This window comes from Wasmannia auropunctata, unplaced genomic scaffold (genome assembly GCF_000956235.1).
Source record: "Wasmannia auropunctata unplaced genomic scaffold, wasmannia.A_1.0 LD336106.1, whole genome shotgun sequence".
NCBI lineage: Eukaryota > Metazoa > Arthropoda > Insecta > Hymenoptera > Formicidae > Wasmannia > Wasmannia auropunctata.
The window spans coordinates 2,336,886-2,355,789 of record NW_012026784.1 but is presented as its reverse complement, the minus strand read 5'-3'; the positions used below and the strand labels follow the sequence as shown (position 1 = coordinate 2,355,789).

General features: G+C 42.3%; 2 protein-coding genes across 2 annotated transcripts in view; one reads left to right on the top strand and one right to left on the bottom strand.

Annotated features, from left to right (window-relative positions):
* Positions 1–987: 987 nt before the first annotated feature.
* Positions 988–18,904, top strand: part of LOC105452304 (trichohyalin-like) — a 25,706-nt gene continuing 7,789 nt past the window's right edge. Inside the window, exon 1 of the mRNA XM_011693285.1 lies at positions 988–1,207. The gene's annotated coding sequence lies outside the window, so the exon portion shown is untranslated. The remainder of the gene's footprint in view (positions 1,208–18,904) is intronic.
* On the bottom strand, positions 1,721–3,420 carry LOC105452294 (circumsporozoite protein-like). The gene is made up of 4 exons (XM_011693272.1): positions 3,315–3,420; positions 2,813–2,857; positions 2,468–2,676; positions 1,721–1,868 (listed from the first exon to the last, which is right to left on the bottom strand). Exons 1-3 carry the CDS (start codon positions 3,354–3,356, stop codon positions 2,488–2,490), a joined length of 276 nt encoding a protein of 91 aa, XP_011691574.1. The 5' UTR covers positions 3,357–3,420; the 3' UTR covers positions 1,721–1,868; positions 2,468–2,487.

The following is an 18,904-nucleotide window of genomic DNA, read 5'->3' as shown; positions in this document are numbered from 1 at the left end:
CACGGGGGACGCCGCGTGCAAAATCCGAGGGACGCCGCGCGCCGTGTGCAAAATCCGAGGGACGCGAAAGCAACTTCATACCTACGCCGCGTCACGCCGATCGTTTATCGGTCAATTACTGTCGCGCTCGTCATTAATTCATCGTCCGACATTTCGCGATGTCGTCACGATCGCACGTGCGAGACAACTTGGAACGGGACGAATATACGAAAAACGATTGAAAAATGAGACGGCTCGTCGGTCGTCCATATATCGCAGATGGCGACACTCTTGTAGCGTGCAATGTGCATTACGTGAGAATGCAAGTGATCAAGCGATCAACTCGTTGCCAGCTATTAAAATTCGAAAGATAGGCAATGCCAACTTTTGTATCAAACTATATTTACACCGCGATTATTTAGCAGAATTAATTAACGAGCCATTATCACGACTTTTAATTTATATGTAATATCTCGATATACCTTGCATACCAAATGAAGTGTACGTTTTACGGACAACGAAATTGACGACTGTCGAGCAATAAAAGCGTCAAGATATCGACATCGCCACGAAGTCTCAGAGAACGGAAACTACGTTATACATACGTGTACGTGACTGTGGCAAAAGGGAAGGAAAGATACAGGGGATTTGCGGAGATTTTCTATGTCTAAACGGAGCGCGAACAGTGGACGCGCGGCGTCCTTTGCGGGAGTCGAAAGGAATGTGGTGGCGAGCGCGGCTCACCCGCGCCCCCCCAACGGCGCGCGCGACCGGCTGCCGGTCACCGCCGGCGCGACCTACCCACCCCACCCCACCCACTCGCTGTTTACTCGCGCGCGCCGCGTACCCGCCTCACCGTCGCGCGCCACCGCCGCCCGTGTTTGCGTACGCCGCGTGTCAACGGTGAGCTACGTGATAACAAACAAACAAGGTTACGGGTAGTAATTTCGGCGAAGGCGGAACGGCAGTCTACACTCTACGCGCGACGCGCGTGCTGTATCGCGTTAAAGTGAGCACGGTGATAGACGAACGCGTATTCACTAATCGCGTTCTCGTTCGGCTTTTATAATGTGCTTCGTGCTTCGTGATCGACGTCCATCCATCGACACACAGAGCCCGTCGCGGTCGGATGCTCGATGCCCAAGGAGACGGATCAAGCTCATTGGAAAGCTCGTTGGATGCTCCATGGAACGGACGATGAGACGGAGCGATAACACCGCGTCGATTGGTGAGTGATTTTTTTTTACTTTACTTTCGGTTTGCGTTGATTTACGTGCGACAATCGCCGCCTCGTCGGATGTCGCGATGTAGTTAACTACTCTTATCTTTTTCCTCGTGTAGTGTGCTACATATATTCATGAATGTCGACGTCGTTTTAACGATTTATAGAAAATCTGGAATTGGCATCCCCAAGATCATGCGATATCAATTAAGGCGAATTGTCGCACGTGAGTCTCGGCTAGAATTTATTTCAAGCGTGTGCAAATGCACGAACTAGTCTTGCGCGACGTTCGACGGTGAAATGTACGAGATATAATCCGGATTTTCACTTGCTTGAAAAAATGCGTTGGAAACAAATTAAAAGATATTCGGTCTATTTAGAATTTGTTTCTTAGAGAAACAAAAAAGGATTTAATAACGAAAATGCTTGTACTGAAAATATAAAAACTCTTCCACGAATCGTTTTGGCTTAGGAAATAAGTATCAGGAAATAAAGAAATAATAAAAAGTGACGAAAAACTTGCTGCAGTATCAAGCTTTATTATCCTAAAATCGGGGTTTTTTTTCGGCCGCGTGAATAATTTAGTAAAACAGTGCTGATTGCGAGTATAATCTAATCACACCTTCATCCATTTATAGCGATAGATTTAGTAGCCATTCAAAAAGACCTGCGAAATAAATATACAAGATTAATTCTTGGTACGCCCGTTGTTTTATCTAATTATACTACATATATTTTTTAAAGGATAAAGAAAAGTAAATTGATTAATTTAATCTATTAATATATTAAAGTCGAAAAATTTCAGAAAATGTATTGTTGTAAATTTGAAAAAAAATTATAAATTATCACAAATTATTTTAACAATTGTTAATTCTAGTGTTAAACGATTTTTTCTCGAGTGTCATTTTGAACGATTCACAAATTCACGGTCATGATAGAATTCAAATAAAAAATTCAGATAAAAATTATAAGTTAAAAGTATTAATTTTATTTTTGCTCTGATATCGATATGTTATATTGATATACGTATACCTGATATATTTTACTAATTCTTGCTATTAAATTTAAACTTTAAAATTAATACTAAAAATAGTAAATATTGGTCATTTATTTTACAAGGAGTAACTTGCGTTATGTGCTAACACTTTACACGATTGATATTATAATTACAATCAACGAAATAAAAACATAATCTGTAGATTATATAAATAAAATAGTAATGAACTACGTTAAAAGATCGCGATCCTCAATTTGGAAAATATCTACCAGAGTTATGAGTTTTGGTTTTATCCCTGGCCTTCTCCCTGTGGTGATGGTGGTCCTTGTGGTGATGGTGGTCCTTGTGGTGATGGTGGTCCTTGTCCTTGTCCTGGTCCTTCTGCCGCACGTCGCACTAAAGAACTTGCTTGACCCGTCATAGCATTTGCAACACCATCAGCCATATCGGCCATTGCATTCAGTGGTCCTGTCCATGCCTTTAAGTAAAAATTATCTTATCGCAAGAATTATCCGAGATTACGAAATTGTTCATATCCATATTGAAAATGTGAATTGGAATTGCCAAATTTTTCTGACATAATTCTATGAGAAATTACAAAACGTCGTACTCACTTGATTCAATTTGTCGACCGGCGAGTCGGCCTGTGAATCGGCAAACTGAAAAGGCAGTTAAATATTTTATTACTTATAAATATAATCGTATTAGACAATATAAATAATGAAATAACAACGCTACGCTAGTAGCGATGAAATAACCGAAATTATTTCGCGAAATTAATCGAGTACGTTTCGAATGTGTTAAAAAATTACTTGCAAAAATATTTTATTCATATTTGGCTTTTGTTTTCGATAATAAAAATTTATTCTCATACGTATTTTCCTTCTCTTCTTATTACATTAAAAAAAGTACATGACAGACTTTTCAAATATTGATCAAATATATGATTATAATACAATTATAATTCTTGTATGTATCTTAGAAAATTTTTTGTACTGCGAATTTAATTTTATAAAACGCGAGTTCGTGTATTTAATTTATAAGATTAATATAATACGCGTAATTTACACATCGCTCCATTCTGCGACTACAAATGAGCTATTATCGACTTCTTACCACCGCCACGCAAAGCAACGTAATGAGGAACAGCTTGATCATCGTGGTTCGCTTTGATTCGCGCAAACGTACACTGGCTGGATCAACAGACGTTCTTCGCTTTTATACAGATCTCATAATCCGGTGTATCCAACCGCGGAAAAAAACAGCATGCCGATGGTGTTGTATCCTCGCTACTATGTAACGCTACTTCCGATTGTTATCACGGCTTTTGTTTGCGCGATCCGCGACAGGATTTGATGCGCGAAACTGATGTGCGAAAAACTCGTCAAGTTGAGCAATAGGGCAATTATGTCTCGCTTCTGCGACGATCTGTATATTTTTTTTCATGATAAAACTCTAATCGCTAGATCTTGTCGCTCGCTATTTGGCGGTAATGCGCAATATGTTGTTTATTTCCGCCCACTGGCAAGTATCATCTACATGACAACTTTTTTAACTGATTTTAACAAATCTCTAGACGATCGTATCTAGAAATGATTAAGTATCATTTCTTTCATAAAGTTGAATATTTTTCAATTTTTTATGAAAATGTGTTACGATTTTGTTGTTCTATTCTGACTTTGATGATATCTTACTTCTAATGACTGTAAGCGTCGACTGTAAGCATCGTTTCGTGACATAACACAAAATTCAAGGTTTTACAATTCCAGCGTGACTGGTGATTATGAAGCGATATAAATGACATAATTGTAATTATTACAAGTATATAATTAAAACCAGCATCACTCATCGTTACATGTGACACATCGCGGACATATTTCGATTCGAGCTATTAAAGTGTCGTGTGTGAGATGTTGAGTTACAGGTTGCTCGATGCCGATTGCTAAATGTTCGAAACGTGAGTTGCCACTTGAGAAATTGACCTCATATTTTCAAAATGTCATTTTCATCTATAAATTTCATCTATAAAATTTGGCGAAACTATAATATTTATTATAGGAACTTTAGAACTATATTGCGGATGCAAATAGAATTAAAGCTTGAATCAAAACTTGCGGTGCAAAGAGATGAGATGCCAAGTTCATACACGTACGTAAGCCCGATACGGAGATGCGGAAGAAGCAATTAGAATTGTGTTTAACAAAACTCGTCTCGCGGCGCGCGGTGAAAATCTCGTCGGAGCAACGAGGCCTCGACCAATTACCGCGAATAACTATTCATATCGGCGTGAGTAATCTACACTCGTTTCTCGTATGCGACGCGACGGAGATGGTTAGGTTCGTCATCCGATGTGCGACGTTATCGCGTCTATGCACGGATCGTCCTGTCCAAAGTATTTATTGCTCTCCGACATCGATAGATGCTCGGCTTTCCAGCTTTCCTCTCCTGCTTCTGTTCGCGTATTCGTCAGATCTCGTCGAAGAGTGCCAAGCGAATAAAGCAGAAGCACATCTCGTTGCACAAAATTTAATTAAAATGCGGTCGTTACTTTTTTCTCTGTAATATAAATTACAATAATTTAAGTTTGAATAATCATTAGGATTATAATAATTGTTTAAAAATAATTTAAAGCTTTGATTACTTTGTTCAAGTAAGTTTTTTTTTCCCTGAAATAGCGAATGATTTATTGATTTTTAATTAAAATTTTCGTTATCTTTCAGCAATTTAATAAATTAGCAATTTTCTTTTGACTGTAAAAGTGATAATCGACGTTGAATAATCACTCAGGTTAAGCTGCGCTCATTAAAAAGTCTCCGAGAAAACGCGTCGTCCGCGGTAACGGTCGGTTGTCATGATTATCGTGATTATCGAGCGATCAAATCAAATCAAACTCATAAAATTTAATTTTCGCTGTCGTGAAAAAAAATATCGATCCATAAAGCAACAGGAAGCGCGATTTCTCAGTGCGATACAATCCTTCGAGGATTACGTTAATTCGACGAGCGCGGATCGCGGAGCTTAGAGCAGCAGAGAGAGGATTTTATACGAGAGGAAAGAAAAGGGTATTAAAGCGGGGATTTATTACGTCGGCGGTAGAAATGCATTAAATTATATCCAAGCACTCATTTCGCATTTAATACAGCGGTAATATTTTATACGGGTGTAATTACTCGTAACTGTCTTGGCGGATATTTTCCTAGATACACGTGACCGAAAGCAGCAATTAAAAAAGCGCGGGCCTGTGCATCGCGGTGGCCACTAATGACGTCGTTCCGCATTTACAGTTATCGCAGAGCAGTGCAAATGTGAAGGAGAACCGGGGGGGAGAACGGAAAGTAATTTATTAATGTACCACCGGCGCGTGCGAGCCGTATATGATCCGACTAATTAATTCATTTCTACGTCTCTTCTAACGATACTTTAGCGCGCCGCGATCTCGAATAGATTGTGTATCTCGTTGTTTAATTGTATATCGAGAAAGAGAATATTTCGAGTAAATATTAATTTTGTGTAGCAATTAAATATCTTCTAGTATCTCTCGTAGCAAATGTATTTCCGTTAAGAATACCTTTGTTTTCTAATCAGTATTCATTTTAGCTCAATATTGCTTTAGTAATATTAAGCTGAACGAAAATGATACACAGATTTCTTCTTAGCAGAACCTTTTATTGGTCAATGAATTTTTGATGAACTATTGTTTATTCTACATAGTAGACATACAATAAGAATCGTTCCTAATCGCAAAAAGGGGACGATAGGAAAAGAGAGAATGAGAGAGAAAGGTATAGTAGTGCCGACCGACCGCGTCGATGTCGCCGAAGTTGCTCTCTCGATTGCAGGACGATCTCCGTCCTCGCAGCTCCGGTCGCTCTGAACCGAGATCGCGGAGGCTGCGCGATGCTGCTGAGAGGGCACGCGAGAGGCGCGGGGACGACGCGACGCGATGGTGCCCTCGCGCTCGGTTTTTCAAACGTGCCTCGGGAGGGCTGGGGGGAGGCCTGATTGCGCGGGATTCTCGCTTTGAAGTGGCACCGCCGATGTTCTCGGGCCGTCTCGACTCGTTACCGCTACGGGATCCAGCGCTCTCTTTCTCTCTCTCTTCTCTCCTTCTCTCTCTCTCTCTCTCTTCTCTTTTTCTCTTTTCCCTTTCACCTCTTCTGCAACTCCCGGTTGTACGCGGAATCGATCGAAATCTAGATAATATTTTTCTGGTTACGCGATACGCATCTAAAAATTTCAAATTTATCTTGGATTTAATGAAGATATGTAACGTTATATCGAAATATTTCTCCATTTGTCGAGCTTGAATTAATGATGTCAGAAATTTAAGATAGCGTGGTGACGTAGATAAGATAGACAAATACAAAAGATCGAGCTCTTAATTAACGTTACTATTTTTCAATTTCTCGCCCCTTTCTCTTGGACAGCCAAAATGGCCGGAGCTCTCTAATCTCTGGACCCATAGATTACTCAGCGCGAAGCAGGATACAAACCTCGGCACTTTTTATCATTCCCTTAAGAGACAATTATTGAAACTCACACTATTTGATTTCTCGAGTTCTCGTTGAGTACAACGCGTCGCAAAGTTGTTCCTGTGACATGGAAGAATAATTACTAGAGTTTTGTGTGTGAATAAACTGAGGAAAGGAACTGAGAAAATGAATTTTAATTTATTATTGATATTATTTTCTTTAAACAAAAATCATTATCTTAATTAACGTGAATCGAAATGTTGCAAAAATTACATTATGGAAAGAATGTTTTTAAGATTAAAAAGAGACATATCGTACGCGTAAAAAAAACACGCAAATGCTTTCCTTTGATCTTTTGAAATGTTTTTTCACGTCACGCTTGCAGAAGATGCGAAGATATATCATCTCCGCGCACGTGCGCTAGCTCTCTTACTCGCTTGCACCTGTACACGCACATACACATACACATAGGCTAATACACTCACGCCCCACGATATCGTGGAATCCGCGAGTGGTGCTGTCGTGGAACGACGCAAGAAGATAACGCGCCTTCCGAACATTTCGGATTCCAGCCGTACCGAAGAATAAACCCCTGACCGTCTCACCCCTTCTCCCATTCTTCCCCCTTTTCTCGCGCATCGTTTCCCTTTATCTTCCTCTTTCTCGCGGTCTTCTTGACTCGCCAGATAATTATGTTCCCAGATCCTTATTCCTCGATATCAAATCTCTGCATAAAAATATCGACCTCGCTCCCTTTTTTCAATATTATATCTCTTTCCTCGTAGTTTGTCTCCAGTAGTTTTGCTTCACATCTTGCTTTTTTGTTCTTATCCAGAGAAATCTGGTCCCGGAAAATTGGTGGCGAGCTTAACGAATGATCTGATTTTTACGATCCAGGGATATAATCAGTATTTAAAATTTTAATAATTGATATTCCAATTTAATTGTCACACTTGTTTCACTAGCAAACAGAATACACAAGAATAGAATATTAGATAATCTCGCGAAGAAAAAGCTCCGTCACGTGATTGCGACAGAATGTCGCGACAGAATATGAATTTCCAGATTCTTCAGGGAAGAATAGAACGCGTAAGGGGCTGTCGAGTGGACCGAACCGGTGCGAGAACCGGGCAATTACATCGGGGAACAATTACAGGTTGGCACGTCCTCGCGGTCCGTCGTCGCGGCTTTTTCTGCGCCCTGAGATTCCGACGACGAAGAACGCCTTACGAGGGAATCTCCTTTCGCGGTACGAGACAGCGAGAGGTGGTTACGCGGCGGAAAAGAGAAGGAACAGAGGCGGGATCTTCTCGAACTAAATCCCCGATACCACCTCTCGGAACCCGAAACACAGCAATTAATTCTCTTGCGTTATAATTTGTTCTCGCATACTGACAAGAAAAAATACACTTCGAATAAATTGATAGCCGTTCTCTGAGTTGTATAAACATTGCAAGTGAAATTAACAAGAGGTTTTTATCGAACACAATGCACACCCGTTAAGAAAATTTATGAATTCGACATATTTTTGAATCTATTTAATCTATAAACTTCCTTTGGTGTGTTCAATTACAATAATTAATGTAAATTTTCGTGTAGAATTTGTATTGATATATGAAATGTGATTATCACAGTAACGCTAATTTGATTACAATATCTGTATACAGATTATGTCCTATATTGATATTGTATACGTTTACGAATTATAAAAAGACTTGACTATTTTCAAGTTTTATAATAGCTTTTCTATAAATTATTTAATCAGTCAAGCGCGTATTTAAATTAATTAAAAGAGAAACAAAAAAAAATATATCGTACATATATATAATACTCGTGTTATCAACGATTCCACAGTTTTTCGCAACGCAGTAACGATCTATCTTGAGCCTCTTCTCTCGTGAAAGATCGTAAACGTTACCACGCCTTTACTGCCACAGAAGATAACGCTAACTAAAGGTTAACGACTATCACAGCGGATGCTCGCTTTAAAGATTCATCTCTTGCGATCGGCCGAGCCGATTATCGTTCCTGCGATGTGTTTTTTTTTTTTCGATTTCCGACGAGCCGCTAATTAATCCGTCGAGTGTTAACTGTTATTTCGAATTAGTACATTTTTTTCGGAGTCTAGTTGCCATCTCTACCCTAATTAAAATATTTTAATAAAATAAATAATCTCTGAATAAATCGCATCAAAAAAATAAACTGGAACTTAATTGAAATATAATCATTTCTCTGATATATAAAATAAGACACCTCCTTAGTGTGTAAAAGGAACTTAATAATCGGAATGTAATAATTAACAAACATTGGATTAGCACTATTGCAGAGACACGTTTTATTATTGCAGAGATCGTTCGAGTATATTCAAGGGTATTCTTTATACGAACTGTTGGAATAATTGCTTGGTATGCGCAGAGTGCATTGTGCGAACTGCGAAAATCGCGGAATCTTGAGAATACTTTACGACGCGGCGCGTACACGCGCGTTTTACGATATCGACCACGCGCATGTACATGTCGATATGCGCATAAAGACGATTTTTCTAATGGCGTTTTACGACGCCGTGGCGTGTAATCCTTCCCGCGAGACTATCACCTACCGAGATAGCGAAGAAGCGATGCGCTCTCGTGCCTTGAGAAAACGTGTGCGAGAGAGAGAGAGAGAGAGAGAGAGATCCATCGAAAAAAAGTTCACTTACACGCATGTAATATTTGTGTGCGTCCCATTCAATTATCCGTAATTAGTTTCCGCGATTATACTGCACGCTTCCTGTCCCGTTAATCCCCATCGCCACGATTTTCACCGGCGTCCGTCGAATGATCGATCGATCGGTCAGCGTGGACCGATCTCGCCTCGCGCAGCAACCTTGAAGTACCGCAGCGACCTTCGCGACCACAACCATCGTCACAATGCGCTTACATGCGTGCAAGTAAAGTCGCGGTTATCTATAAAATATTTTAGTGACATTAAAGCGAAATTTATTTGACTTTCTCGTGTTGCCCGCGGATTATGATTTCAAATATTATATAGAAAGAAACATTTTTTTTTATGATTTGCATTTTTTCCAAATAAAAATTCGGTTTTGTAAATTTTTCGGGATTGATTGGCGAAGATTTCGTTTGCTGTCGTTACATTTTTCTTTCACGATTTGTATTTTTACGCTGTCGATGTTGCTTTTAAATCCTTATAGAATGCCGTTAACAGTAAAGTTATTAAAACGATGAATCACATCATCATGCAAGGAGGTCGAGCCCGCGACTATCAAGTTCGCAACAGGCGCCGCGACGTTTCGAAGTAATATGTGAACGTCCACGCCGTTTGACGCAGCGCAATTATTCCACGTCATTTACTACACGACTGTTTGTAAATTACTTTTACGTTTCAATGTAGCCCACTTGACACAGTTGCTTAAGATCAAACACGTCGACATCGGTCAACTCACCGCAACCGATTCTCCGTTTCTTTTACTGTACAATATTCACTGCAGTATCACACATAGAAGCGGAAAAAGAATCCTCAAGTCCAGTTGCTTCGGCAAACCGATCGCGTCAGAAGTGAACTTTATTCTTTTCCAGATGAAAGACACAAGATTTCTCTTCGGCAGCAACTCACGTCGATTCATTGGCCACTCTAATCCCTTACTTTATTTATTAGTTACATTTTGAAGGGAAGAGCCGTTTCCATTTGTGATATGGTAAAGAGGCGAAGAGTTTGATATTTAACTATGTGATATTATTATTAGACATATAAATCGCGTAGCATAACCGCGGCCTACGAGTTCTCCGATTGTATTACATAATGACTTATCGATTTATCGCCACGTGGATCGAGGGGGATCGGAGTTGTCCCAGGTTCGGCTTTAGGTTGCGGCCCGGAGGTCGCGGGGGTTACGCGTCTCGCCGATGCGATGATTGGCGGAATGTTGCGGGCCGTTTTACGAGGCTTCGGGGACGAGCGCAAGCGAAAAAGGGAAAAACGAGCGTCGTGAGGACCGCGAGAAAGTGGTGATGTCGGGGAGATGACGGGGGCCCACCGAAGGGCCCCGGTACTCTCGCGGTGAGAGGACGAAGGGGCGAGGAGGGGGGGGGGGAGGGGAACGGCGATGGAAGCGCGCGCGCCGCTGCAGTTATAATTTGATACAACGCGGCTATAAAGAGGATTACGCGCATAGATGGCTATAATTTTCGTGGAAAATAGCGTGGGGCACCCTTTCCACTCCTCGCGCGGGCACCTCACGTCCTTTTAGCCTTCCCACGTCTTTCCTCGCGTCCCTTTCGCGGCGCGACTCTCCTTCCCACTCTTCTTCAGCCCGTATCTCGTTCTCCCCTTGCCTATCTCGGATCCGCGATGATGCGTTAAGTCGAGATTCTTGTGTACGAATACACGCGGTTCCACGTAGAAAACGTGTTGCGATTTAATACACTCGACTCTCCGTAATTTTGTAAAATCCTGCCAGAGCGAATGGAGTTATAGAAATGCTTCTGAAAAAGTTTTATTTATCTTATCGGCAAATCTATACGAGTACTTGAAAGAAGAAATTTGATACTATTAGTAAAATAACTTTATAGATGCGATTTTTATAAAAAATTGTAAAAATTGAAATAAATTTAAAATTTGTAAAATTGAAAGAGAATGTTACCATAACTTATGATGATAAATCAAGTAACTACCGCAATAATAAATCGCTCGACAATGGAATTTTCAACGAAACTATATTGACAGTCTTCATTACATAGTGAATGTACGAAGTTGGTCAATATAGTCTTGTTGTCGAACCGATGTCGGGCGATTTATTATTGCGGTAGTATGGTTTATCATAATTGTACGCCATATCCGGTCACGGACGTAGGCGATTTTGTTTGCATATTTTTGACGTTGTCTTCCGAGAGGTGGCGATCGCTTCAAATCGAGTTTTGAGTTTATATTGCTCTGGGTTTTGAACCTGGATTTTTGGGACAGAAAGCTGCCGCGCAGCTTCTTGCGCCACGATCGCTACACAGGTACATAGTTATAAACAATTAAGTACTTTATTTAATTTTAATGTACTTGGCTTTATTTTTTTTTATTAATACCTATCGATGCTCTATAGGAAACTCAAAAACGTTACGTTTTCTCTTTTCAAAATATTGTATGTTATAAATTACAGTAAAATTTTGATTACGAGGTATGCCAATACCGAAAGAGGGTTAAAATCTTTTTTTTTTTAATCTTGGGTCTTCCTGCGACTGTGGACGAAAGAAAAATTCTGATTTATCCGCGCCAAAACATCGGGCTTGCAACGTCAATTTTGCACGTCCGTCGGTTCGCTGTGGAGGATAATTCGTTATGATCGCTCGCTATTAAAATCCGTCCCAATTAAGGGCTCCGTGTGAGAGGCGAAAAGCTGTGATGGGCACACAAAGGGTCACACAGCGGTGCGGGACCAGGTCAGAACGATCCAGCCATCGGCGCGGCTTATTTTCGGGGTCAAGCCATAAGCGACCTGGAAGCTGCACGCGGAAGGGGTGCGGGGCGTGGCGGCATAAACAAACCGGCGTGGCGCGGCGCGGCGCGGCGGCGGTGGTGTTTCGCGAACAACAAATCAAACCGACACCTCGCACCGCCGCCCGGTATAATCAGCTAATTCGCGATAACAACTTAATTCGGGCCTCCGTAGGGCCCCGATCAAACAAAGTGTAACCACTTAATTTATCCCTAACGACCGGGGTGGGTGCCCGGCACACCGCGCGGAGGTGCGAGCGCCGCCTGCGCACACGGTGTTGTTTGCCGATCGATCGCGGCCCCGATCGATTATCGCCTGGTCCCGTCGTTACACGGTAATGATCATTGCCCCGCACATGTGCACGTCGAACCGAAATTCGCCTTGATCCACGAGAACATCTCGCGGGTACCAAAACCACACAATATTCTATGTTGCGTGGCGAAAATGCATTGCATCTCGGAGTTAGAAGCGAAGTAATAATACAGCGATAATGATGAGAAACACTGATAACAATTCATAACAATAATTGCGGCGTTAATACTAATAATAATGACTATTAATTTAACTGTTTAACTGTTATCTTGTTTTGCGTTTCCATTTCTGTAGCTATATAAATATTACAACGAATAGCAAGAGCGCGGTTTGAGTTGGCTATATATATACTGCAGTAAAAACTTACAGTCGCACAGTAAAAATCATACCGCGGTGCGGTGCAGTACGACGACGGTTCCACGGGAGGCAAAGAAAATACGTAACGTTGTAAAAGGCCACGTTTACCCACCTTCATCGTGCTTCTTCTGCCTGCTTACGAGAGCTCGCCACTCGTGATATATGACTCGGCGAACCCGGACGTATCTTCTGCGAGTATTATGAGCGTCAACAGTCTGATGTACTGTAACCCCTTGAAACAGCGGCGTTGCGCGGAATATTTTCACCGGTAAGGAGTAAGCTTTCTTCGCGAAAACATCGCGAAAATCCTTAAGAGATACGGAAGACGGAAAAGGAGGTGAAGGGAAGGAAAATTTAACGTTTGACATAATGTTTAACTTAGTATTCACATAACTTACATTTCTGTATATACGTGTTATTCACAATTTATCACGTGGCGCGAATAATATTTCACTATCGCATCATTTTTACGTGGCGCGGTGATTTATTAACGAGGAAGGCTATAAGCATTTAAATAGGCACTTCGTGCCGAATTAAGTCGTGGCGCGGACTAAATTTATGCGAATAATTAAATCTTCATCACGTTGATTATGGTATCGCTAATCCATCTCAATCGATGTTACAAATGGCTTCTGTCTCAGGATTTAACTTTTCGAAGATAAATTAGTAAAAATGGGACGTCGCGAATTAAGACGCATATACGCTTTCTTCCTTTTCTTTCTCTCTCTCTTTTTTTTATTAGTACGAAAATAAATCGGGTCCGGACGGCGCGCGGCCCGCGTTAAGAACCGACGAAACAGTGATGAAGCGAGTGAGGCTGCAAGGCCGTTGCCCCGGCAATGATTTCACAAGATTGCCGGGCATTAATTAACGCACGGTAGAAATAAAGTGATAACAGTACCTACGTCCAGACAATGATTCATGTTTCTAGCATTGCATCTCCGCCCTTCTACGCGCTGGATGAGTTATACGTGAGTCGCAGGGAGGATGACGAGGAAAAGAAAGAACGCGCCGACGATGTAATTATTAACGGCGGTCATTAAGAGATTATCGCGAAAAAAAAAAAGCGCGAGACGTTCGATAAATTTGCGACGGCCAAAAAGAAGGTGGCAAGGAAAGCTCACCTGAATGCGCGTTGTCGAAATTTTCATTTGTTTATAGATACTCTCGTGTATTTCTCGATTTGTTTCTTTTTACGGATGTAAATCTGGCTGTGGCTGGAATGTTGCTAAAAACGCGACAGCTCCTCTGCGATTCTCGTTAACGCTAACGACATCGGTACCCTTTGATATTCCTCGGACAAGCGATATTTAGTGGACTTCATTTACGACGATTTAAATGTATATGTATTTCCATCGAAGGGGATGTATAGTAGCAATGGAACTCTCGTTAGAGATTTGAAGGCTGTTCTTGTCCTAGTGACTTTTCACTGATTACCTTCGTAATTACCACCTCCGACCGGCTTTATCGCAACGTAGAACTATTATTCGAAAATAAGTACAAAGATGTGCGCGCGATGTGCACAGGAGACCACACGGCTCTCTCTCTCTCTCCCGCGTTTCGCACCAGCGGCACATTCCGTTCGTTAATTTTCCCTCCCGTATGTAAAATCGATTAAGGGTATGTCCCGCACGGTGATTTGCGACGAAAGACAGTGTAAGGTCGGCGCGCTTAACTGACGGATTAACTATTGCGATAACTCCATAATTTATTTCGACGCAGGTGCGCGCTGTATCTTGTCCGAAACAAGATATATTTTCCCCATTCCTCTTTTTCTCTGCCTCTCTTCCTCTCTCACTCTTCGTTTACTTTCTACGTTACTTGACTCGTCATGTATCCACGATGTTTGATTCTTTCAGAAAAAGTGTGTATGAGGTTTGATTTTTCGTACGAGATGCTCGTAATAAAACGAAAGTTTCACAATTTTAATAACGAGTTAGAGGAATTTTTTGTTATAAAATGAGAAATTTTGAGACGATCTGTAGATTTCTCAAATAATCCGAGCACAATTTTTTACAAAGAATGAAGTACAATACATATTTATGTGTATATTGGTAATCTTGGATGTTTAATTGTGTAGATCGATATAACAAAGAAAAATTCCTTGAGACGATAAAAAATAAATATGATTTCTGTATAATTTTCTGGTTGGTTTTTTCGTTCGCCAGTCATGCGCATCGAATTTGTATCGCTGATCCGTACCGTAAAAGTGCGAAAACTTTGCGTCTTCCCCGACGGGAAAATAAAACTGATACAGTTCGATGTGTGTGTGTTTGTGTGTATACGAGACCCGTGCGCATAGATCATGCTTCGATCGCGCGCGGGGAGGGACGCGGAGCAAAATAATACCTACGTGCACGACCGCGAAGGCATTGTTCCGATGACTTATGGAAGGCGGCTATATACATGCGCGAAACATCCCGCAATAATACACGCGCTTACGGCTTACACACCGGACCGCAGTGAAATATCGGCAGCATTAATGACCCTCGTAAAGCCCCTCGCATTTGTTAATGGCGCATTCCTGTAAACGGTGCTCTACTTTGTCCTGCTCGAACGAAGAAATCCCATCCCCCGTGGAATCCGTTTCTGCGGTAGGAAATAAACAGTAAAAGATGTGCAATAAATATAGAAAGAGAGTAACAAAGAAATTTCAAAGAAATTAATTAATGGGGATATACGACTTAAAATACGTATCTTGCGATTGACGGAGAGAATATCGATGACGAAGGTAACTTAAGAGGCTATTCAGGAGCACTATCTCGAATTATCATTGGAGAGATCATGTGCGGCGTGACGCTGCGAAAAGCGGGCGTCCCGTTACTTTACCAATAATTATTTAGATAAGTCGAGCTGTCACGCTTTTCTGTACCTAAAGGATTATACGTAGGCAATTAAGGATGGTTCGAGGGGCGATTAGGGCAACGGCTCAAAACGATTCCCGCAGATTACGGATAGGCCGCGTGCGCGATGCAAAAGTATAGTCGCATAGCTGATATCCACGACCGTTATTGTCAAAGATGCCGTTACGGACGTCTTTCTTTTCCGAATGGAACATGCGAGCAACGCTATAAATCACCCTTCCCGTAATCTTTCTTCTCTTTCTCCTCTCTCTCTCTTTCTCTCTCCCTCTCTCCCTTCTTCAGTAAAAATGTAATTTCGTCAGAGCTTCATCTGAAAAATCTAGTCGTATGCGGGCAAGATTAATTTCATGCGAAAAGTTATGATAAAACTAAATTAATAAAGCAGCTTCATCACGTAGTAAGCTTTCTGAAAAACTGCTGCCTTTACAATATTGCAATTGTTTGAAATATAACTTCAGAATCGGACTAGATAAACAATTTGTTAATTATACAATAATTTACCTGGACTCTTAACTTTTTTTTTAATTTTGATTTTTATTTGTTGTAGAAATCCAATGTAAATCTGCATAACAAAATCAAAGACGCCTTATATATTTTTCGACATCCGAACCTATCTTTGAGCTGTTCGTATTAATATCCAGCAAGAAATCGCCGGCTACACTAATTATATTGTCATATTCCAGCGCGGAGAGCTCTGGAGCGTTCAGCTATAACTCATTAACACTCGTCCACATCCACGTGTGGTTTCTCGGTGGGTTTAACCGTGACGCCCCACCGGGGATGGCTTCCTCGGTTTCACGCGGATAAGCCACGCGCGATTAAGAGTAGTTACGGCCGTTAAACCACGTTCCCGGTGATGTTCCGGCGATGCCTGTAGGTCCGCGTGCAAGGTCCTGCACCGCCACGAAAGCGATCGTCTAACTCAGGATCGGAGCTGGCGAGATATCGTAGTAAAAACGCTCGAGTTCAAAAGTTCGATTATTCTGCCGATTTAAGTCGCTTCGATAGCTAAATTCCTCTAATAAGCATATAGCTAGATATGTCAATGCAGAAAACATGTCAATAAATATAATCGCAATAATTCGAACTATAACGATATGATCAAATGTCGGTCAAATTGATTAAAAGATACAGTACTAAAAATCAAACTACTTTTCCCTTTTTACGTCCAATGTATTTTTATAATTACATAATTGCCATAAGAAAAGTCTTGCAAAATCGTACGATGTTATCTGACATTTTCCGCGAACAGGTTCCCAGCTTCCCAAGCCGGTCCTGGCTCTGTAATTAATAACGGCGACTGTTGTTGTCAAAGCTCGAGCCACCGCGGAGTGTCCCCCGCGGTGGATGAAGAGACGCGCGCACGACGGCATAAATTAATCCTTACGCCGCGCGACCGGCTGCGACGAGCATGAAACCAGATTTGCCGTCGCAGGAGGAACACACATCGCGCGTATATCCTTTATTGCGCGTTTGTCCGCGATCATCCCCCCCCCCTCCCCCCTCACGTTCAACGCAGAGCGGAGCGAATTATTCGGTAAGCTAATTCGCGTCCGCCGGTGGTCCTGGAATTTTTCTACCGGGTAATCGTCATTTGACAGCATACGCGCGTGCACTTTTCTCTTTTGAGAGAAAGGGACGAATGGAGAAAGAATAAGAACTGCGAATTTTAATGTAGCAAAATTCTCGTATTATATACCCCCGTTTGTACAATCGGACAATTCATTCGTGATGAGGATTTGAAGATTATCCGAGTAGACAAGCTTATCGATTAAATTACTTAATTGTCGCGATAGATGAAGCGATAATTAGAGCGTGCAAAATCTGATTTGACACACGGTACCTGTTATTTCTGTATACATCGTAAGTGCATCATCAAAGCTATAGATACACGCGATCCTGTCGCCTAATTGAATGCATGCAATTTTGTCCATAGTGTTGCATATAGTGTCTCTGATGAGCACTTTAAATTACACGACCCGCGATCGCTGCGTGTGGATACCGAAACCATAAATTACGGCCGTAGCGCGCGCGCGAGGCATAGACACGTGCTCTCTCATGTACGCACTATTCATAGTATATAACGCCCATCCGTAGCACGCGAGAAACCTCTAATCGTATCGTCCCCGCTCCCGAGCGATTCCCCGAGCGAGCGCCCGAGACGGAATTAACTCTCTCCACCCTTGGTGCAGAAGCGCTCGTCACCTCGACCGCACACGGCTGCCCACTGCGCAACCTTAAACAAACAAAATGTAATGTCGCGAGCCCGTGGAAGAACGGCAGAAACGCGGGACGAGGAAACGCGAGGTGAGGCCGTTTCAGGCGGCGAATGAAACGCGCCGGGGAATTACGGTAGGATCCGTGTATGTATGTATATGTGCCGTGTGTATCGAGAATTATCTCGGAAACCACCGTGACGACGGCCCGCCAAATACAAGGAGGAGACGAAACCGCACGCGGGACGCGTGACGAGACCGAAAAAGGAACGACGAGGCGTGAGAGTCCGATGACGACGGATCCTCCCTCCCCCCCTCCCCCCGCGCGATTGGGGAGGACGGGAGAGGACGAAGAAAAGGAGAGATACGAGAAGAGGAGAAAAAATGAAGTTCGGGAGGGATACACGAAAAAGGGAAGGAAAAAGAGAGAAAGAGAGAGAGATTCCTCTTAGTCGCCCCCTTAAGTCCGGGGTGTCGAGTGATACTGCCATATTATTATCCCCATCTAATGCCGACGGGCATTGTGCCGGGGCGAGGACGTATAGTGTGCCCGGGATGAAAGAAAGCGTGCTCGTTGAAATGAGATAGACACGGTGGCACAAACACACACACACACACACACACACACACGGTAGCGGGAAGGAGGAGGAGGAGGCCGCCGCAGAAGGCCCGGCAGAAAAATGGAAACGCATCGGCGATGCGAGATCCTTTTCAGCGATCGGCACCTCTCTCTATTCACTGTGTCATCGACCATCCTTTCTCACTGCCTTCTGCCATTGGCGAGAGCCTCTAATTTGTGTGCGCCATGAAAAAATTGAATTACTAGCGTTCGTTATAAATTCAGATGAGTATCCATTGTCGGTGGCGAATGGGGAATAGGGGAAGATGGAGAAGGAGCAAGAGGAGAGAGGAGAAAACGCACACGGGACGACCGGCCGAAGGGAAGACGTTTACGCGATTCTTAGGTGTTGAGCGAATCCTCGAAATCTCGAGGGACGAGGGG

Coding starts and splice junctions, on each gene's coding strand:
- LOC105452294 (XM_011693272.1), bottom strand. CDS start 3,356: ATGATCAAGCTGTTCCTCATTACGTTGCTTTGCGTGGCGGTG. Junction 2,858..3,314: donor CGTTGCTTTGCGTGGCGGTG/GTAAGAAGTCGA, acceptor CTGCCTTTTCAG/TTTGCCGATTCACAGGCCGA. Junction 2,677..2,812: donor CGGTCGACAAATTGAATCAA/GTGAGTACGACG, acceptor TTTTACTTAAAG/GCATGGACAGGACCACTGAA.